This window comes from Leptopilina heterotoma, unplaced genomic scaffold (genome assembly GCF_015476425.1).
Source record: "Leptopilina heterotoma isolate Lh14 unplaced genomic scaffold, ASM1547642v1 Lhet_116, whole genome shotgun sequence".
Classification (NCBI taxonomy): domain Eukaryota; kingdom Metazoa; phylum Arthropoda; class Insecta; order Hymenoptera; family Figitidae; genus Leptopilina; species Leptopilina heterotoma.
In genome coordinates, this window is record NW_025110835.1 from 1,311,256 (window position 1) to 1,334,562 (window position 23,307).

Consider the following 23,307-nt stretch of genomic DNA (forward strand, 5'->3'; position numbering starts at 1 on the left):
TTTTCATAAAATTTGAAAAAAATTCTTCATAGAAATTTAATTAATTTCAAAAATTTGTCGAAATTCAATTATTTTTAATATCCAACTATTTCAATAAAATTTTTTTTTTCAAAAGAATTGAATTATTTAAAAATAATTTTAACAAATTTTTTTTGCAAGAATTCAATTATTTTATTAGTTATAAAATTCTTAGTAAAATTTCAATTATTTACATAAAATTTTAACAAAAGTCTTCATAAAAATTTAATTAATTTAAAAAATTTGTCGAAATTCAATTATTTTTAATATCTAACTATTTCAATAAAATTTTCCAAAAGAATTGAATTATTTTAAAATAATTTTAATAAATTTCTTTGCAAGAATTCAATTATTTTATTTGTTATAAAATTCTTAGTAAAATTTCAATTTATTATTATCATAAAATTTGTCGAAATTCAATTATTTTCAATATCTATCAATTTTAATAAAATTTTCCAAAAGAATTGAATTATTTTAAAATAATTTTAATTGATTTCTTTGCAAGAATTCAATCATTACATAAGTTATATAAAATTCTTCGGAAGAATTAAATTATTTTTAATATAATTTGAATAAAACTTCTTGATGGAATTTAGATATTTTTAAAAATTGTGATAAAATCTTTAGAAGAATTCAATTATTTCCAGTACAATTTTAATTAAATTCCTCGTACGAACTTAAAAATTTTTTCAAAACAATTCAATTTGTATTTTTACAAATTTTATTATTTTTAAGTTTTAACTATAGTTATCATAAAAAATAAAATTTTCACAGAAATCCAATTATTTAATTAATTTAATTTTAATTATTTTTAATAAAATTTTAAATGAATTCTTCGAAAAGTACAATTGTTCTTGAAAATTTGATTAAAATTCGTCAAAATAATTCAATTATTTAGAAATTTTTTAGAAATTTTTTCGCAATAATTTAGTTATTTTCATAAATAATAAATTTTTTTTACAGGGATTCAATTATTTTCATAAATAATGAAATTCTTTTCAGGAATTCAATTATTTAAAAATTTGTTGATAAAATTCATATATGAGAATTCAATTTTGAGATAAATTTGATTATTCAATAAATTCTTATTTATTTTTGTATTTAAAATTTAAATAATTGAATTTTAGTTAAAATTTTAGATAATAATTGAATATTAAATGCATTATAGCGTGAATTTTTAGAAATAATTGAATTTTAAAAAGGTTTTAAATTAAAATCTTGGAAAATTAGAATTTTTCATTCTTTTAAGTAACAATTCTGTAGAAAGAATTTTTTTTCCCCAAAAAGTTTAATTGAATTTTTTTTTTTAAATTATTTGAAGTATATTTATTTTCTAATTTAAGATTTAATTGAAGAATTTCCGAATAATCGAAATTTTTTGTAAAATTAAATTGTAAACAAATAAATTTGAAAATTCTCAAAGAACTTTTTCAAAAATTATTAAAAATAATGATTTATAGAAGAATTAAAAATAAAAATTCTAGAAAATAATAATTGAATGATTTTATCACTCGGTCGTGTTTTATAATAATATTCTTATAATTAAAGAAAATGAATTTATCATTTTTCTTATTTATTTTTAAATTTTTATTTTCTTATTTATTTAGTCAATTTATCATTATTCTTATAAGTTGTTGATTTTCAAGAAGGTGAAATTGAATTTGAAATTTTTGACATTCTTAATTCCTATGGAAAATAATAATGATTTAATATTTATTTATAAATAAAGTTATGGTGTATAGAACATTTTTTTGAGTATCTAATCATTTTTAGAGTAAATCAGAATTTTCTTTAGGGTCTGGGAAAAAGTCATGTCTGGATAATCAGGTAAAAATTGAATTATTTCGAATTGCTTTGAAAATTAAGAATTTATCCTATTTAAATCGCAAATATTTTTTACGGGAGAAATATTTTTTTTCCGTAAAATTCTTTGTCGATTTTCATTTGAAAAAAAAAAATATTGGCATCTTTTTGATGAATAAAAATTTGAAACATTTTCTACTATTTGAAAATTCTGACAGAAGAAAAGAATTACCCTCTAAATTTTACTTTGAAAATAAATAACCATCTGTATCAAATACAAGGTAATTTTAAAAATTGTCGAGACTATTTTTCAAGAGCATGCTCAAAGATCTACTATATATCGAAGAGGAAGAATTGATCCTTTTTCTATACAATACGGATTCAAAGAAAAATGTTTCAAGACACAACGTTTGCCAGACACTGGGAGAGAACAAATCGCGACCAATATGTCCCATAGGATCTTCTAATATTAGGAGAGTGCAACCGTTAATATTTCTTCGCTTCTTCTTTTTTTTTGAGAAAGAGAAAGAGGGAGAAGAAAACTCTAAACAAGAGCTGTACCTGTAACTACGTCGCTTCACTATACTTCCGCTTTTCTCGCGTTGCTTCTTATATAGTGCCGTGCCAGTTCAAGATGTAATAACTCAAGTCCCTGGGGACTCTAGGAATTGTTCCTAGAAAGAAGAAAGGTAAGAAAAAGAAAAAGGATAAGAAGAAGGAGAAAAAAGAGACTTCCAGTTCTTCAGCATTGCTTACAATCGCCGATGTACCATTGTTTATCGCGACGTCGATTTTACACCCCCCCTCCTTACACAGTTCTATTTTACTTTCTTACATCCAATTTTCGAAGGATATATCATTTTTTTTTTTTTTTTTTTGGTTCACTATTTTCAAATAAAGGGATATTTTTCATATATAGAATTTTTAATTTATTTTTCATTGTGTTTTGACGAACATCATTAATAAAAGTATTCATAAATATAATTCATGAATAAGAGTGCACTCTTTAGGAATTTTTAAAATTGTTTTTACCTCGGTTTTTACTGTTAAATAAATTAATAAAAAATTATTTTAAACAAGTTTCTAAAGAACTCTTTTACTAATATTACAATATCAATAATAGTTGTAATAAATAATAAATAAATAAAGTATTTTTTTTCTATTTGTTTCAGGTGAGTTAAACAGCATATGTTCCCTGTCGAGTTTATTTCGTAAGTAAATATATATATATATATTGAAATATAAGTAATTGTATAAATTATAAATAAAATATAATTATCAAAGAAATAATTTAAAAATTCAAATTTTTAATTAACTATATTAATCTCCGTATTCCTTCATTCATTCTGTCCGCAGTTTGAAGTTAGTTTCTGTGTATGCTTTTATTGTTTTTATTTTCTTTAAAAAATATTGTTTGACAAATCGACAATATGCGCAGGTATTTTTTCATGATTTATAATAAAATAATATTACAAATTAGAAAATTTAATTTGTTTATTATATGCTTTTTTCTATAATAACAAATTTCGTTTGACTGATCTAAATGATTATGCAAATTATTCTCCTATTTATTTATAAAAAATACTAGAAAATTGTTAATTATTAAAAAATTTTTATTAAGAAGTAGGAAATATACCCATTTTATGCATAATTTTTAATTTACAAACTCATTTTTTTCTTTTGGGAGAAAAATATTGGGTATTACCTACCGTTTCTCAATATTTTTGTAAAAAATTCTCAATTTTCATAAGGAAATAATTAGCATCAATTCTATTTCTTAATTTCAATTGTTTTAATAAAATTCAAAGCTTTTTAAAAATAAAGGAAAAAAATGTTTATAAATTATATTTGTCAATTGGAAAATTTAATTGAAAATGAAACTGAAAACTTTTGAACTTTTAGAAAAAAAGGAAAAAAATTTTATTGAAAAAAATGTAACTGTTAAATTTATTTACGAATATTTTTAATAATTGTAAAATTATTCCTAAACAATAATTTCTTCTTTAAATATTTAAAATATTTAATTATTATTATTTTTTCGTAGGAATTAAAATTCTTCAAAACATTTAAATTCAAACCTTTTAAAATTAAACAAACTTTAAAAATATTTTTATAAAACATAAAGATAACGATTACTCCGAGTCGAAGACTCGGAGTGATCGATATCTTCATGTTTTATAATAATTAAAGAGGAACGAGTGTTAAAATCTATATTATAAGAATATTGTTACTGTAACTTCTTATTAAATTACTTATTAAATTATTAATTAATTATTAATTATTAATTATTATTAATTATTAATAACTTATTAAATTATTAACAAATTTTTAAATAATTGAATTCTTCTGACGAATTTTAATAAAATTTTTTAGAATAATTACATTTTTCAAGGAATTTGATTAAAATTGTATTAAAAATAATTGAAATTCTGCGATGACTTTTATTATTTTTGAAAATAATTGAATTCCTAAAAAGAATTTTACTACTTTTAAACATAATTAAATTTCTGCGAAGGATTTTATTACTCTTGAAAACAATTGAATTTCTGCAATAATTTGTAACCTGTTCAAAATTAAATTTTTTTTTAGTGTTTTCAACTAAAATTTTTCTATAAATTTAATATTCTTAATAATTTTTGAAAAAGTTTTTTAAGAATTTTCAAATTAATTTGTTTTTAACAGAAATTAATTTTTAAATAAATTTTTATTAGAAAATTTTACTAGAACTTAATTATTTAAATACAAAAAATCAATTTATTGAATATTTGAATGTTTCTTCAAATTTAATTCTTATACATAATTTTATCAGCAAATTTTTAAATAATTAAATTCTTTTGACGAATTTTAATAAAAATTTTAATTGCATTTTTCGAGAAATTTGATTAAAATTGTACTAAAAATAATTAAATTCCTGTGAAATTTTTATTATTTTATGAAAATAATTAAAGGTTTGCGTAGAAATTTATTAAATTTTTTTTAAATAATTGAATTCTCTTGGAAAATTTTATGAAAATAGTGTTAAAATCATTATTTTATGTTATAAAAATATTGTTACTGTAACTTTAAAAAAAAAAATTAAATTATTACCAAATTTTTAAATAATTGAATTCTTTTGACGAATTTTAATAAAATTTTTTAGAATAATTACATTTTTCAAGAAATTCGATTAAAATAATTAAAAATAATTGAAATTATGCGATGAGTTTTATTATTTCTGAAAATAATTGAATTATTGAGAAGTATTACTTATAAAAAATTTGTAAATATTTGAATTACTGTGAAATTTTTATTGTTTATGAAAATAATTAAATATTTGCGTACAATTTTATTAAAATAGTGAATATTAAAAATCATTGAAATGAAGAAAATTTTTGAAAATATTTGAAATTTTGACAAGAATTTTATAAAAAATTTTGAAAATAATTGAATTTTGAAGAAGAATTTTATTATTTATATAGATAATAATTGGGATTTTGTCGAGATTTTTCTGTAAATTTTAAACATAATTGAATTTTGTGATAAGAATTTTATTACTTTTGATTATTACTAAGATTATATTTGAACTCGACATACGAAATGATACTGACTTTAATAATTTTTGCTGGGAAATTTTCTCCCTCTCTTTGCCCTGTTTTTGTTTCGTTCCGTTACTATTGTGATCCCTTCATTGTCCTTGAAATTTCTCCCTTCCATTGTTTTCATAATATAAATTCAGATCCATTATATCAAGAAAGGCTCAATCTTTGTTTACTACCAATGACGTCATCTTTTGTTTTCATACAAACTCAGATAAAGTTAAATTAAAGAAAAATTTCTCTCTCAATTTTTTAAAGTTTTATTACTTAGTTTCAAATTTTAATTTCTTACTAAAAATCTGAAACTGTTCGCAGTCTTTTTCTATTACTTCAAAAGGTTTTTGTGTTCAATACAAATAAAAAAAACTTGAACGTTAGTGAAACATTTATTTATTCATAACAATATTTAGTGACCTATTAATTTTAAATTAAACAGAAAACTTTCTGTCTCCTTCTTAGTCTACTTTCTACAAGAATATTTAAAAATATTCTTTATTAAAAATAAATGCTTTAAATTCAAGTATACTATAAAGTAAAAAATGATAAAATATAATATTCTTTTAACAAAATTGTTTCTTTTTTATCAACAATTTCGATAATTCAGCGTTATTTTTTTCCTTCTTTCTTTTTTCTAAATTAATTTTTGAACTGAATCTTGAGAAAGGAGGTCAAGATTGTTATAGTTTTTCTTTTCTTTTTTGGGTTCGTTACGAGCATTTTGTTTTTTCTTTGTTTTTTTTTATTCTTTAGTTTGGTCGTTTACTGAACTTTAAACCTCCCCCAACAGTTTTAAAGCCTTTTGCTAGCCAGTTGTTTGACTAAAATAAAAGTAGATACCTTTATTTATGAAATATGCAACAGTTCGCCTCGAGATGGTTGTAAACGTTTTCTTCATTCGAAGCAGACGTCTTTGCTTACTTACTTTCTTTATAGAACTTTTTGCACTGCCAACCGTCAAATGATTCACATTCCTGACAGTTTTCCAGTATCAAAATCAGAAAAAAAAAATTATTTTCAATGTAAAAACAATTTCTTTTAGTTTCATCTTTTATTTAATTTTTATCTATAAAATATATTATTTCTTTTTATTAAAAAAAAAAATTTCCAGTAATATAATTAAATGAAAAACTAATTTTATTTAAAATCATTTTTGAGAAGAAGCAAATATTAAATTAAATTTATTTTAATTAAAATTTACATTTTCATCTTCTTCTCTTGATAGGAAAGATTTTTTCTTTTTGAAAATTATTTATTTAAACCAATAAATTATTGAATATAGTTGATATAATCAATAAGTTGTAAGTATCATTATAGAGATATTAAGATTATTTTTTAATAATTTTCAAAAATTTACAATGGAAAAATATTTTTTCTCCAAATCTAATTTATTATGAAGCGTTGCATTGGACTTAGCATAAAAATATTATTAAAACTTCGTGACATATTAATCTCATACAATCTCAATCTAATGCTCAGCAAAATTTTTCTAGAAATATTTTTTTTACAATTTTTATTAACTATCTTAAAAAATTTAAACTAGTTTAAAAACTATTGAAACAACAAATTTCGCAAATCGATCAATATAATAATAAAAGTAATAATAAGAAAAATAAAATAATCAAAATAATAAATATATAATGTAATAAATAATATAATAATAATAATAATAATAAAAATAATAATTATTATAAAGTAATTTTCGCTATATTTATGGTAAAATTTGATTATTATCTAGTTTTATTAATTTTTTAAGATTAAAAAATAATTATTATTAAAAAATATGTTAAATGTCGAAAGAATTTTTTAAGCTCTATATTATTATTATTATTTTTTATAATTTTGGTAGTTTAAAAATTAAATGACCAGGAAAGTTTAATTTAATAGACCACTTTATAATTGATAATAATATTTTATTTATTCATACATAGAATTTTGTGAATGTTTTTTACAGAATGTACTGTTAATTTTTCTTAAAAAATAATTCAAGTTAAAATTTAACAATGATTACCAGGTGCAAATGTAGTGTCCATCTGAAGTTTTCTTAATACAACTTTCTGAAATTGAAATAATTAAAAATTATATTTAATTTTTTTTATTATTTATTTTTAATTCTTTTATTATAGGGTAAGTGCGGGTATAGTCGGACAGTACTAGTAGTCGGACACTTTCGTGTTTTTTGACAAATAAATAATAATGCATTGTGATAATTGCTTTAAAAAGTATACTAGACGAATGTGTGAAGTTTATATTTTATTAAAATAGTGTTATTTTCGAAAATAATTAAACAAGAAATATTTTATTTAATGCTTTAAAAATCATGGTGTCCGACTATAGATACAACCATTTTCGAGTAGCGCGATGAGTGGCACAAAGTTTTGTTGATAATTAATCATAAATATTAAAACTTATAGGGTTTAAATATTATATTAATAACTTCTAATATGCTTTAATTCCATTTTCCAGCAGATAGCAATTAAAAAATTATCTTTTTTACTTTATAAATTCAAAATATCTGACAGATGTCCGACTACTAAAGCATTCGTAATTTTTTATTAAAATGTTTATATTTTATTAAATACTCAACTATTTGTAACAAATTTATATGACTTTTAATCCTGAAGAACTCATTTAATTAATAATGTGCTTATAAACACAGTAGATATTTGCTATTTCAAGAAAAAAAGCATAATTTAAGATTGTATCCTTAAGTGTCCGACTACTAGTGCATTTACCCTATTTTTTTCATTTTTTTCTTCTATTTTTTAGTAATTCTTCAACTGATAATTTTAATAACAATGATAATAATAATAATAATTTAATAAAGTTTAAATGTTTATTTACCAGCTGCTGTCGTATAATTAGAAGATTTATATTTTTGGTCTATGCAGAAGTACAATAAATAAATATTATAGTCTTCTGAGTTGTAAGTTTTAGGAATCTTTATCTCGTAGGTTAAGACGCACTTCTCTAAAATAATAATAATAATTATTATTATTCTGTAATTAGTTTCTTTAAAAAAAATATTTTTTTCTTTCAAAAAATATAATATGTTAGTATTTAAAAGAAATAATTAGAATTTTCTTAACACTTGAAATTTTACATTGTAATTTATAATAAAATGGAAATCAATAAATGAGAAATATAATTACCTTTAGCTTTTTCAAATGAATCGAAAACTTCATTTTTAAGTTTCATGGCTGAAATTGATTAATAATTAAATAAATTCTAGTATGCTAAAGAAAATTATAATACTTGTAATTAAAAAAAGGGTTAATTTTAAAAAGTTAATAATAGTTATTAAATTTATTGTAAAACAATTATATTTTATAAATTGGAAAAAAATGTTTATACTAGGTAATTCTGTAGAAGGTTTTGTTGAATCTTCATTAAGACTGGTTTGTGCGTCTGTGACTGAAATCAAAAGATAATATTAATATTTTGCAGGAAAAAAAAATTATTTCTCCTTTTAAGTGCAATTTAAATTTTATTTTGTAATTTTAATTGGAAAATTTTTAGTGTTAAATAAAGAAATAAAAATAAATTTATACCTTCATTATTTTCTGGTGCAGAAACAGTTGTTCCTTCATCAATTTTAAACACATCGTCGTCGGCTAAAATCAATTGATAAAAATAACATTTTAAATAGTTATAGCGCATGAAGGGAATAAAATTCAACAGAAATAAGAACAAAATATAAATATATTTCACAAAAGACTATTTTATCTTAACTTTTTCTTAATTTTATTTTAACAGTTACAAAAAAAAAGTCTAAATGTTTTTAATGAAAAAAATTTAGTTCTGCTTTTAAGTGCGATTTAACGAAATTATTTTATTACATATATATATATATATATATATATATATATATATATATACTTTAAATTAAAATTCATTTATACCTTTAGTATTTTCCGGGGTAGAATTAGTTTCTTCTTCAGCATTAAACGTTTCGTGGTCAGTGACTGAAATTAATTGATGATAATTGTTAATTGGACATTGAGCAATTTTTATTTAAAAAAAGTAAATCTAAAAATTTATGAAACATTTTTGTTTTAAATTAAAAATTTCTTTTAAAAAAAGAAATTTTATTTTTAAGTTGAGATTTTATTTATTTTTTTTTCAATAATTTTCATTCCAAATTTAATACAAACTTAAATCTTCATTATTTTCTTGTCCAGAAACGGTTGTTGCTTCATTATTCACGTCGATCGAGGCCGAAATAAATTGATGATTACCAATTATAGAGCAGAAAACGAATAAAATTATTGAAATTTTAACTTTCATGTTGAATATTGAAAATTAATTTTTATAAAAATAATTTCACGAAAATTTAAATTAAAGAAAATTTTCTTTTTCAACAAAATGATTATTATTTTAGGATATGTTGAGTTTTTCTTGTCTCGATTAAAATTGCGCATTTGAATTTGAACAAATAGTATTTTTAGTGGAAACTTATAGTTTTCTGATAATTTACATATTTTATTATGAAAGAATGCGACGCAAATAATTTTTTATTTTTCTTTTGTGAAAGAGTAATAGAAAATTATTTCATTTTAAAGACACACGAATTTTTTACAGTGTAATCTACTTTATTTTTTCAAATTTTTTTATATTTTTATGCAAAAAAAAAAAAACTAAAGTTTTAAACTCTTTAGACACACATTAAAAAAATTGGGGTTAATTATAAATTAATCTATAAATTAATAATGAGTTTATTGAAAATATAATTATATAACAATAAATTAATTATGAATTAAAAATGAATTAATTAAAAATTATTGATATAATAATAAATTAATTTAAAATTTACAAATTAATTATGAATTAACAATTAATTAATTAAAAATTAATTAAATACAATAATAAATTAATTTTTTAAAAGATATTGTTAAAATAGTTTTGACAAGCATGTTAGAAAAAATAATTCTTTCTAAAGAGAGTCCAAAAAAAAAGTTTAAATTGTTTAATTTCTTTAAAATTTTTTTATTTTAGTTTAGAAAATTTTTTTTAAATTAGTGAATAATTTGACAGATTATGATTAAAAATATCCTCTAAGAATTAATTGAAAAAATTTTAAAACATTTATAATATTTAATATTTGAAAATTTATAAGAAAAGGAAAAAAAGGCTAGCTAGTATTTATTTATTTTTATTATTAAAAAAGTTTATTACAACTTCAGGTTTCTTGATAATTGTCAAGGTTCCACGTGATATAAACATTTATTTTATATTCCACTAAATTTTATTGTTTTAGGTAGAAAAATATTTTTTATAGTTTAGACATTAAAAAATTTTTATATTTATCAAATTTGGAATTTTGTAACAAAAATATTTTTTAACATTAATAAGCATATGTATTTGATAAAAAATTTCTTAATAAAGTGAAATATTTTTTGAAGAAATCTATTGTCCACATACATTTTTTTTTAATTTAAATTAATTTATAATTTTTATTTTATTTAGTATTTTATTTTTTATTTTACTATTTTATTTTATTATTTTATTTTACTATTTTATTATATATTATTTATTATTTTATTTATTATATAATAATTTAATTAAATTTGAATTTTAAATTTAACATATTATTATCAATAAGCGATTATTATTTTTTTATTGCAATTTTGAAAATGAAAATATTTCATGAAGAAAACGATTTTTATAACTGCTTAGATATAATTCGTTTTATACAAGATTAAAAAATTTTGAATTTTTTTTTTTGCAGTTATATATGTTTATATAAGTCCAATATTGGTATCAAATACAGCATTCAGGAAATGCAAGTCACAAATCAATTTTTATGTGAAATCTTAAACTGATATAAAATACGAGCTCCCGTGAACAGTTGTCATGATCGTTATAGAAATCTTATAAAATCTCGAGACGAGTATTCTTATTTTTTTATTTTGTCATTAATTTAAAATTTTTTTTCAATTATAATCTTTGAGGGAATTTGCACAATTATGACGTCACAGCTTTACACAAATTGTGACGTCATAATAGTTCAAATGCTTTTAATGGGGGGAAACTACATTAGTGTTTTTGAGGGATTTTTTTTTTTGCAACAGAAAAAATGATTTAAATTCTTTTAAACTTTAACATTATTTAAATTAATGTTTCATCAACATTTTAAAATTTTTTCGAATTTTTTTAGTCTAAAATTTAAAAGTTACTCTCACTTTTATTTTCACTGCAATAAATTTTTATTTTGAGGAATTTTAAAAAAATTCTAATAGATTTTAGTGGTTTAGAGGGAAAAAATGTTAATTAATACATTTTAGAAAATAAAAAAATCTTTAAGGCATTAAAAAAGTAGCATTTACACAATTTTTGTAGATAATGTAAGTTTATTTTAAATTGGCATTTAATTTAAATTTTTTCTATTCGTGTAATTTTTTACCTACTATTCTAATAAGTTTGTCAAAATAATAATTCGAAATTTATCAGCGAATAATTTTAAACACAAAAACAAGTATTATAATTATAATTTTCACAATTTAAAAAATTCTAATATTATACCCGTCGAAGACAGGTACGACAGCTAGTTTTTTATATAAAACGAAATGGAAAATAATGAGTGAGAAGAAAAATAAGAATAAAAGTAAATAGAAATTGCAGTATACATCAGGAGAGAAGAGAGTGCCTAGGGATTTACAGCAATATTATTTCTCTGCAATCAATGCGGATACAATTTTCCCAATCAGCTTGAGAGGCTGGTTTGAGGGACAAAATGTGCACTATACTTACTTTCTCAGTCCAAGAAAGACGTAGAGATTGAAATATATAAATGAAAGAGCGATAAAAGGTTTTTTAGTAGCCAATGAGTGTTCTAAGGAGAAAAAAAAAGAAAAAGTTTTAGAAAAAAAAAGAAGAAAAATCAAAAGAGACTTTAAAGGGGAAGATTTGAGTTACATTGAGAAGTCTAGAGGCAATTTCCGAGTAAAATGTTCTTTCTTGAATTATTTGTCCAAGAGGAAGCTTTTAAAGCATTAATGAAGTAATTCGATTTTTAAACGGAACGTTTTATTATAGTCGAAGACTGCTCTGTGTACTTTCATATTGAGAGAACTTTTTTCTTCTTCTTTTTTTTTTAATTCCTTTATTAAAAGCTTCAAAACAAATATTAATTTTCGAAAAGAATTTCCATTGCTGCACTTATTGTTTCAATCTCATGAGACAATGATTTTAAGAATGTTTTATATTTTAATGTAATTTTTTTCATTTCATCTTAACTATACACTGGGGAATAAAATTTATTTGATTCGTAGAAACGATTACTTTTCTATTATTAAATAAATCTTTTAATTTAATTTTAATAAAGGGATAATTTAATAATAATAGATATCAAAAATATTCCAATTCCACTTTTTTAAATAAAATTAGCAATTTCTGACACAAAAAATTTCTTTTTAAATAACTTAAATCTTGAACAACTATCATCAAATAAATAAATTATTTTATGAATAATTTTACTTAAATATTTCAAAATTAATTCAATTTTGAAAGAGTTGCGTTTACAATTTTCATAAATAAATGAACCTCAAACGGTTACAATTTAAAATTTTATAAAACTTCAATGTTGAATTAATTTAATTAGAAATTTTAATGAACTTAGATTTTTGAAAAATTTTAATAATTCAAAATCTTCTAAAATTAGTTAAATTTGTCAATAAATATTTAATTAATTATTAAAAATAATGGATTTATAGAAAAATTTTAGCTAAAAACACTAAAAAAATTAATTTTGAAGAAGTTACAAATGAATCCAGAAAATTAATTATTTTCAAAAGTAATAAAATTCTTATCACAAAATTCAATTATGTTTAAAATTTACAAAAAAATCTCGACAAAATCCCAATTATTATCTTTATAAATAAAAAAATTCTTCAAAATTAAATTATTTTCAAAAATTTTCCTCATTTCAATCATTATCAATATCTACTATTTTAATAAAATTACCCAAAAGAATTTAATCATTTAAAAATAATTTTAATAAAATTGCACGCAAACATTTAATTATTTCCATAAATAATAAAAATTTCACAGGAATTCAAATATTCTAAATTTTTTATTAAAATTCGTGAAAATTCAATAAATAATTTACTTTTGTATTTAAATAATTGAATTCTCGTAGAATTTTCTAATAAAAATTGATTTGAAAATGAATAATAGTTTAAATTTTAGATAATAAATAGAATATGAAAATAATTTTCAAGAAGTTACAGTAACAATATTCTTTATAAATAATAAAATTCTTTTCCGAAATTTAATTATTTTCAAAAATTTTCCTTATTAATTCAATGATTTTAAATATCTACTATTTTAATAAAATTTTTCAAAAGAATTCAATAATTTTATTAAAAATGTTATTTAAAAAAAATCTTAATAAAATTCTAAGCAAACATTTAATTGTTTCCATAAATAATTAAAATTCCACAGTAATTCAATTATATTTACAATTGTTTATAAATGTCTTCTCAATAATTGAATTATTTTTAATACAATTTTAATTTCAATTCTGTTGAAATTAGTTGAATTTTTTAATGTTGTATTTAATATTATTTCCAAAATTTTAACGCAATTCTTAAAAAGAAATCAATTATCTAGATAAATATCAAAATTCTTCACAGAAATTCTATTGTTTTCAAAAATTAAAAAAAAATTCGCGTCATGATTTCAATTATCTTTATAAATAACAAAAATTTTCGCTGAAATTCAATTATTTAAAAAAATTTAAATACAATTCTACACAAACAAAAAAATTTTTTTATAAATAATAAACATTTCCCAGGATTTTAATTATTTATAAATTTTTTATAAATTTTTTCACAATAATTCAATTATTTTTAAAAATAATAAAACTTAATTATTTTTATAAATAATAAAACTCATTGCAGGATTTTAATTATTTTTGATACAATTTTAATCAAATTCCTTGAAAAATGTGATCATTCTTCAAAATTTTATTAAAATTCGTCAAAAGAATTCAATTATTTAAAAATATGTAAATAAAATTCTTTATTTTGAGAAATTTTATGATAATCTAAATTTTATAAGACATGAACAGCATGTGATTGTTAGGTTCTCAATGGTAATTTTTTCGATCACTTTTCTCTTTAAATGTTTAATAAATTGAGTTGAAATTTTGTACGAAAGTCTAAAATACAATAAAGAAGGGCAGTGATGTGCAAAAGTTTTAATATTTTTAAAAATAATTATTTCAAATTACTTTAAAATTATCAGTTGTCACGGTCACTTCTTATTAATTTCTCGTCTTTACCGATTTCAAAGTGTTTTATTATAATTTATTTTTGAATTATTAAAACTTTTGCACATCAGTGCCTTTCTTTATAATATTTTATACTTTCTTACAAAATTTCAGCTCAATTTATTGAATATTTAAAGAGAAAAGTGATCGAAAAAATTAACATTGAATTTCTAACAGTCACATGCTGTGAAGAAATCGATCATTCCGAATCTTCGACTCGGAGTGATCGATTTCTTTCATGTTTTACATAAATATTTTTAAAGATGATTAATTTTTTAAAAAGGTTTGAATTTGAAATTTTTAAAAATCTCAATTCAAATGGAAAAATAATAATAAAATTAAATATTTAAAATATTTAAAAAAGAAATTATTGTTTTTGAATAATTTTAAAATTTCAGACAATAATTATTTGATTCGAGTAAATATTTATTTGACAATTAAAAAATAGTAATAGTTATAGTAATCGTTGCTTAGCAACACTTTTGATTCGTTTATTTGTCTCAATTTGATATTCTTAGAAAAATTGTGTTGAAATAAATAAATTTTTTTCTGTGTCTTTACTCTATTAGTACAAATGAGGAAAGAATTTCTTTTTTTCGAACAGTCTTCTCTAGAGAAGAATTGCAACTTTTTTTTTAAATCCTCTTAGAATTTATTTCACTACTTAAGGGCACTTAATTCCGTTTTAACGGGAAATTAATTAAATCTTAAGAATATAATTTAACTGTTGAAGACATTGAACGAAGATATTATATTTCTTTGTAAATTTTTTTTCTCCTTTTCTTCTTATCGTTTCTTATAAAGAGAACAAAAAAACAATTTTTTTTTTTTTTGGAGGATTTTCAGACAAGGAATAAGGGAATTCATTATGAGGATTTAGTCTTTTAGTAAAGCTAATATTTATGCTGGTGTAATTTAATTGAAACCAAAGACAAGATAGGGGTGTTATAGAGGAGACGAAAGATGGGTTTTCAGATTATGGTACACTGCGATACTGTCGCGGTTATATTTCATGAATGATGTAATTTGTTGTCTATCAATTACCTAACCGATTGCTGTTAGCATTTTGTTTTTTGTAAGCTTATGGAAAATTATGGATTACGGAAATATTTTATTCAATATTTCATTGAATAGAATATTTTATTTTTACCTCTCGAATTTTATTTATTAAAAAAAAAAATATTTGTAAAATGTGTTCGAAAAAATATTCTAACGATTAAAATGCGTGCTTGTAATGAGATACCATTTTCATGACGTATTTGAAATTGAAATAATTAACTTTGGAATTTGAAGTAAATACTTACGTAATTTTTTTACTCTATTGATTGCATCAGTATTGGCTCGTGCTCGTTAGCGCATATCTAATTAAAACGTAATCAATTCTGTTGATTAATTACGGACGTTCCAATATATTTCGAGCAATTTTAAAAAAATAGAATATTCGATAAAAGAAAAATTATTCTTCTGATATTTATGTACACTGAAGAAAATATTTATTTGATATATAAAAAAACGAGTACTTGTCTATTATTAAATAAATATTTATTTTTATCAAATATTTTATTTATAAATATTTATATTTAAATCAATTATTTATAAAATTTAAATAATAAATTTAAATACTGAAATTTCTTTTTAAAATACAATTTATTTGATTTAAATAAAAATTATTTGTTTAAATATTTATTTGATAATAAATATTTATTTATATTTATTTATATTTTTTCAGTATTTTAGAAGTTTAAATCAATTATTATTTTTATATAGAAAGTTAATGTAGAACAGGCAGAGAATAAATTTATTTAAAATTGATTTTTTATTTAAGAATTGAAAATTTTAATCGGTTTTTTTTTAAAATTAAAAATTTTCAATAATATGAAAGTTAATGAAATTTAAAAAATGCGCCTCATGTTTTGACTTAATTTTGAACTATTGATTTCATTTGTTAAGCTAACGAATCACTATAGACAATTGTTTATAAAAACACTCACGTGGAATATTTAACAAGTTTAACCTTTAACTAAAAATATTGAATCCGAAGACGTTTATTTATAAAAACCAATATAACATTAGCCTTCACTCTATTTGAAATGTTCCTTGAACTGGAATGTGAAATTAACATTTATGAAAATTATAACATTATGAATTTAATATTGAAGATTTCTGTAATATGAAATTATTGAACTAGATAAATAATTTTTCCAGAGAAGAAAAATATATAATAGAAAAATGCTTTCATTTCACATATTTATAATGAGTGGTTTCTTAATTCCAGTTCCTCTCCTTTATTCCAGTTTCTGTTGATTCTCCACGTTCTAAATAATTTTTGTAAAATACTTTGACTCTAATGAAAAATTAATATATCGAGGAGATGTTGTCTGATGTTTCCAAAACTTTCATAAATTTTAAAAATTGTTGTGATGTTGATGGCTTTTAATAGTGGTTTTTTAATGAAAAATTGATTAATTATTAATTTATTTATTAATTATTTGTTTACTCATTATTAATTAGTTGTCAATGAGTAAATTAATTAATTTAATTAGTTATTTATTTATTATTTATGTTCATTAATTATTTACTTATTATTAATTAGTTATACTACTTTAAATATATATTTTTGATTAATTAATCAGTAATTAATTAATTGATTAATTTCAGTAACTAATGAAAAATTGTTCGAAATATATTTTAAAATTTAATTTTCTGAAGTGGTTTTCTCAACAAAAAGTGTAGAACAAAAAAAAATGGGAAATGTTATAAGTCTTGTAGAACTTGTTACATTTTGAATAAACGCTCGAATATAAACCTCAAAAGTTAGGTAAAAATTAAGGTGAAGTTTACTCAAGTATTTATCAAACTTTCCGTTAAAACACTTTTGAAATGAGTTTGAGATTTTTTTCCTTTATTTATTTCTTTAACATTTTTAACTTTCTTTGAAAAATTATTTATTCTAAAAAATGAAAAATTAAGGGAAATAAAATTACTACCTTCAAAGTTTGTTTAAAATTTGTTTTCAATGTTTTTGAATATTTTTTTTTTTGCAAAATTGTTAACTATAAAATTAGTAATTAAAAACGTGAATATAATTAAAAAACTGAATCTACAAGTAAAGGGGATTTTTGTTAATTAACCAAGAGGATATTATAATAAATAAACAACTTTTAATGTTCCTTTTCAAATTTATTCATTTATTTGTTTATTAAAGAGAAAATCTTCTATATTGTATTTATGTATTTTTTTTCAAATTAAGAATATTTCTTTCAATTTTTTAAAATAATTTTAATAAAAATTTGAAAAAATTACTTTTTTGAGAAATTTTAACTCAATTTTTTAAAGACATTTGAATTTTTAAGAAAATTTTATTTAAAAAATTATCAAATTAATGAATTGTGAAATTAATTTTAAAATAATTAATTAAAATAATAATTCATACTTTCCCTAACAAAATTATTTTTACAGTAGGAAAATATTAATGTTTACGGAAAATGAGTGAAATTTATGAATTTTAATAATTTCTAAAAATTACAATTATAACCCTTCCTGAATTTAATTATTTTCTTCAATTTTCAACTAAACTTCATCTTTGAATCAATTAATTTAAATAATTTTCCAAAAGTTCTTCTAGAATTCAATTATTTAAATACATAAACTCAATTTTTTATAATAATTGTGACTCTCCTCCATAGTTTTTTCTTCAGTTATTAAGGTATAATATTTTTAAAAAATTATAATAAAGAAATTCTTACAATTAATTTTTTTTAAATATTTTTTTTCTGTCCCTCACACTCTGAAGTTGTCTTTTGTTTATACTTTTGTTTTTTGTTCTCTTTAGATAGATTGTATATTATATTATTATGTTATAATTATTTTTATTTTATAATTAATTCAAAATTATAACGACAAATAGAAATCATAAGAATCTTTTTCACTTCTTTTCATTAAAAGGCTACAATTTTGTTAAATATTATGTTTTGTCAAATTGAAATTATGCCGATTTTTGTTCTTTATTTCTAAACAAAATTAGAAAATTGTTAAACAACTGTGATTAAGAAATAGAAGATTTATTTATTTTTCATTATTTTTGATTATGAATCACAATTTTTTTTAACAAAATTATTATTTTGTTTTAGATTTTTTTCTAGAATTTCAAATTATTTTTTTGGAAAATAATAATCGAATTCCTTAAAAAAAATTTATTATTTATGAAAATAATTGAATTCCTGTGAAATTTTTATTATTTATGAAAATAATTAAATGTTTGAATACAATTTTATTACAATTCTTTTTAAATAATTATTGAATTCTTTTTGGGACATCTTATTAAAATAGTAGATTTTGAAAATCATTAAAATTAGAAAATTTTTTGCCAATAATTTAAATTAGGACAAGAAAATTTTTTTGACATTTATGAAAAGAATTGGATTCCTGTGGAATTTTTGAAAATAATTGAATTCCTGTGAAATTTTTAATAATTATGCAAAAAATTAAATATTTGCATACAATTTTATTAAAATTTTTTTTAAATAAATGAATTCTTTTTGCGAAATTTTATTAAAATAGATATTGAAAATCATTGAAATTAGAAAAATGCATTTTATTTTTGAAAATAATTGAAATTAGGACAAGAATATTTTTGCCATTTATGAAAATAATTGAATTTTGGAGAAGAATTTTGTTATTTATAAAGATAATTGTGATTTTTACGAGAATTGTTGCAAATTTTGAACATAGTTGAATTTTATAAGAAGAATTTTATTTTTTTTTAAATAATTGAATTTCTGCAATTATTTGTAATTTCTTCAAACTTAAATTTTTTTTAGTGTTTTCAACAAAAATTTAAATTAGAAAATTTAAAAATTCTATTATTTTTAAAATTGCTTATTTTATTTAAAAAAAAGGTATAGTAAGAAGTTAGCCGCGCGAATTGTTGATAGTAAATTAATTATTTTTAATTAAATTTTACAAAATTTTAACTATTTAAATACAATTTTAGAAAGATATGTTTATAGTTATTTTTTGCATTATAAAAATTAAAATAATGCACTTTTTTTCTAAAGATTGTTGTATTTTGTTGCAATGTTTCGAAGAAAAGTAAAAAAAGTCTCAATTTTCTTAATTTTTCTGACAAAAAATTTTTTTCGTGACATTTACCTGACTTAACTGACAAAAATTTTGTTTTAATGTGTCATGGAAATTTTATTATTTATCACCTGGAAATCATGGAATTTGATAAGGAAAAATTTGTAGAAACTCTGAAGCAAATTAGTAATTAGTAAATTAACGAATTTTGAAATAAAATAGTCTTTTCGCTCTCGTTTTTTTTTCCTCCTTTTTTTTTGTCAATTTAGGAACCATTATTTTCAATAGAACACGACGAGTTAAGAATCCCCTTGTTCTCTCCTTTTCTTTTTTTTTCTTTACTCTGATGATGATTATTATCATGAGAAAACGAGAAGATCAACTCTTCTCGCAGACTTATGAATTTCAATAGCATCAACTTGAAAAAAAAAGAGAGGCCGCAAAAGCCATTCCATTTCGTCCGGCAATAAATTTACCCACCCCATATATAAAACGCCATTAATCATTGGGAATTCTAGAGAAGAAAGAAAGGAGGAGAGAGAAAAAAAATCCCTATCCAGAAACGAGACATCATCTTCTTGAAAAGTATAGAGATCGATACTTAAAGACGTGTATGACACGTGGAGATTCGATATAGTATGAATTCTGCTTGTAGGTCAAGTTTGAGATGACATCTCAAAGCCGGAGGGTTTAGTTTTCCAACATTTAACCGCGCGATAGAGGAATTTTTCGTGGAGAGCAAGGAAATGTATATTTTTTTTCATTCACTGTGCCTTGAGGTCTCTTTTCTTGAAAATTTTTTTTTTTACCATATTTTTGCACTCCATAGTACCCATGTACACGATTTTCTTTATAACAGGCTTTTACTTTGCTTTCATTTCATTAAGCTTAAATTCACATTGCTTTTAGTACTCTTTCTACTCTCCTCATCGCTTTAAAAGTTTAAATCCCAAACATTACCGTTGAATTATTTATGAAGACGAATTTCGAAATTTTTTTATGACAGGTCGAGTGTTGATAATTCTAAATGATTTTAACGAGTGTAGTTTTTTTTTAATATTATGCAACGCTTTTTCTTTGTTTCGGCAAACATTTTTTGCTAAATTTTCAAATAAAATCAGGGAGAAATTAAATTTTTATGGCAATTCTGTAAAATTAAGAAAAGGAAATAAAGAAAGAATAGGAAAACATTATTTTCGTTATTTTATAAAATAACATGCCACAGACTTAACAGAAAAAAAATTGTCCCTTGCCGAAGAAAAATTCGGAAATTTTCATTTTCTTCAATCAACAGCCACTGATGTGTGAGATATCTATCCTTTTTTTTCTCTCTACAACAATCTGACAACTCATCTCTTTTTTTTATCTTCTTCTCACTCAAACACTCTCTCACGTTTTCGTTTAATTTCGGGGCAAATTGTACCAAGTCTGAACGTCACGTTCGACCTCGTTTTTTTCAAAAGGTTTTTTTTTTTTTTGGTACACACATTTACCGAATTTTCAGTATCGAATGGTCAAAGATTCGAGAGAGAGAGAGAGATATTTTGATACGTTTCGTGGGAGGAAAACAGCTGTTCTTAACGTTCAACTTTAAAGTCGCGGCGACTTGGCAAAACTTCATTCTCGATAAAAAGAATAAAAAAAAAAGAAAAAAAAAATGAAGAAAAAAAATCCCCATCTTCGGGAAATGTTCTGCTAATGGTCGACGAGAGAAAATCTATCGGAAAAGTATCGAAAAGCTAGAGGAAGGAAAACGATACTTTGTTGAGGGGCGAGGAGGAGAGAAAAAAAAATTAAAAGAGTGCAATACCTTGTATTGGAAAGTCTATGGTAAAAAATAAGCGTTGAAAACTAAAATGAGAAATTTGGAAAAAAATTGTTATTTTCTCTATGTTAGTGAAAAGGGTTTTCGAATTGTTTTTTAATTGTGTATCTTTTTTTTTTATTTTAGGATAAATTTTAAATTAGTTTTTTCATAAAATCAGGACTCAAACTAGGTCCGTAAATTACGTAAAGGAGCGTTCTGCTTGTAGTCGGTAAAAGTCAGTTTTTCTTTAAAAAAAAGGTCCGTAAAGTCTGTAATTTGATTAAGAAAAGACGAAAAATTCGTCAAATTTACAATATAATTTGGAGAATTTTAGAGAAATTACAAATAATGATTGCAGAAATTCAATTATTTTCAAAAGTATAATAAAATTCAGAGCAGAAATTCAATTATCTTTAGAAAAAAGTAAATTCTTCTCCGAAATTCAATTTTTTTCAAAAATTTTAATAAAATTCTTGGCAAATATTTCAATTATTTTCAAAAATTTTCCTCAATTCAATGACTTTTAATATCTACTATTTTAATAAAATTTTCCAAAAGAATTCAATTATTTTAAAAAAATTTGATAATATTCTACGCAAACCTTCTTAAAAACTTTTTTAAAAATTATTAAAAATATTGAACTTATAGAAAAATTTTAGTTAAAAACACTAAAAAAAATTTAATTTTGGACAAGTTACAAATAATTGCAGAAATTCAATTATTTTTAAATGTAATAAAATTCTTCTTACGAAGTTCAATTATGACCAAAATTTATTATTAGAAATTCAATTATTTTCAAAAGTAATAAAATTCTTCTTACAAAGTTTAATTATGTTCAAAATTTTAAAAAAATCTCGTCAAAATCACAATTGTTTTTATAAATAACAAAATTATTCTCCTAAATTCAATTATTTTCAAAAATTTTCCTCATTTCAAATATTTTTAATATCTACTATTTTAATAAATTTCCCAAAAGAATTCAATTATTTAAAAAAATTTTTTTTGACAATTTCAATTGAATTCCTCGAAAAATGTAATTATTCTTAAAAATTTGATTAAAATTCGTCCAAAGAATTCAATTATTTAAAAATTTATTGATAAAATTCTTTATGGGAATTCAATTTTAAGAAACATTCAAATATTCAATAAATTTTTTTTTGTACTTAAATAATTGAATTCTAGTAGAATTTTCTAATAAAAATTTATTTAAAAATTAATTTCTGTTAAAAACAAATAAATTTGAAAATTCTTGAAACCAGTTTAAAAATTATTAAAAATATTGTATTTATAGAAAAATTTTAGTTAAAAACACTAAAAAAATTTAATTTTGGAGAAGTTACAAATTATTGCAGAAATTCAATTGTTTTCGAGAGTCATAAAATCCTTCGCAGGAATTTAATTATGTTCAAAAGTATTAAAATTTTTTTTTAGGAATTCAATTCTTTTTATAAATAATAAATCTCATCGCAGAATTTTAATTATTTTTAATGCAATTTTAATCGAATTTTTCAGAAAATGTAATAATTCTTAAAAATTTTATTAAAAATCGTCAAAAGAATTCAATTACTTAAAAATTTGTTGATAACATTCTTTATGGGAATGGAATTTTAAGAAATATTCAATTATTTAAAAATTTGTTGATAAAATTCTCTATGGGAATTGAATTTTCAGAAACATTCAAATATACAATAAATTGTTTTTTTTTGTATTTAAATAATTGAATTCTATTAGAATTTTCTAATAAAAATTTATTTAAA

The 23,307-nt window shown here is 20.4% G+C and overlaps 2 protein-coding genes across 5 annotated transcripts in view; one reads left to right on the forward strand and one right to left on the reverse strand.

The window, feature by feature from the left end:
* Window positions 1-23,307, forward strand: part of LOC122509526 (complexin) — a 577,926-nt gene that overhangs the window by 248,657 nt on the left and 305,962 nt on the right. The window lies entirely within an intron of this gene.
* Window positions 7,286-9,844, reverse strand: LOC122509520. The gene is made up of 7 exons (XM_043623662.1): window positions 9,548-9,844; window positions 9,296-9,358; window positions 8,945-9,007; window positions 8,748-8,807; window positions 8,546-8,593; window positions 8,238-8,363; window positions 7,286-7,450 (listed from the first exon to the last, which is right to left on the reverse strand). Exons 1-7 carry the CDS (start codon window positions 9,678-9,680, stop codon window positions 7,401-7,403), a joined length of 543 nt encoding a protein of 180 aa, XP_043479597.1. The 5' UTR covers window positions 9,681-9,844; the 3' UTR covers window positions 7,286-7,400.

Excerpts from the sequence above, each read along its gene's own strand:
- LOC122509520 (XM_043623662.1), bottom strand. The coding sequence starts at position 9,680 with ATGAAAGTTAAAATTTCAATAATTTTATTCGTTTTCTGCTCTATAATT. Across the intron at positions 9,008-9,295 it reads TACCCCGGAAAATACTAAAG|CCGACGACGATGTGTTTAAA; the intron begins GTATAAATGAAT and ends AATTGATTTTAG. Across the intron at positions 8,808-8,944 it reads TGCACCAGAAAATAATGAAG|TCACAGACGCACAAACCAGT; the intron begins GTATAAATTTAT and ends TTTTGATTTCAG.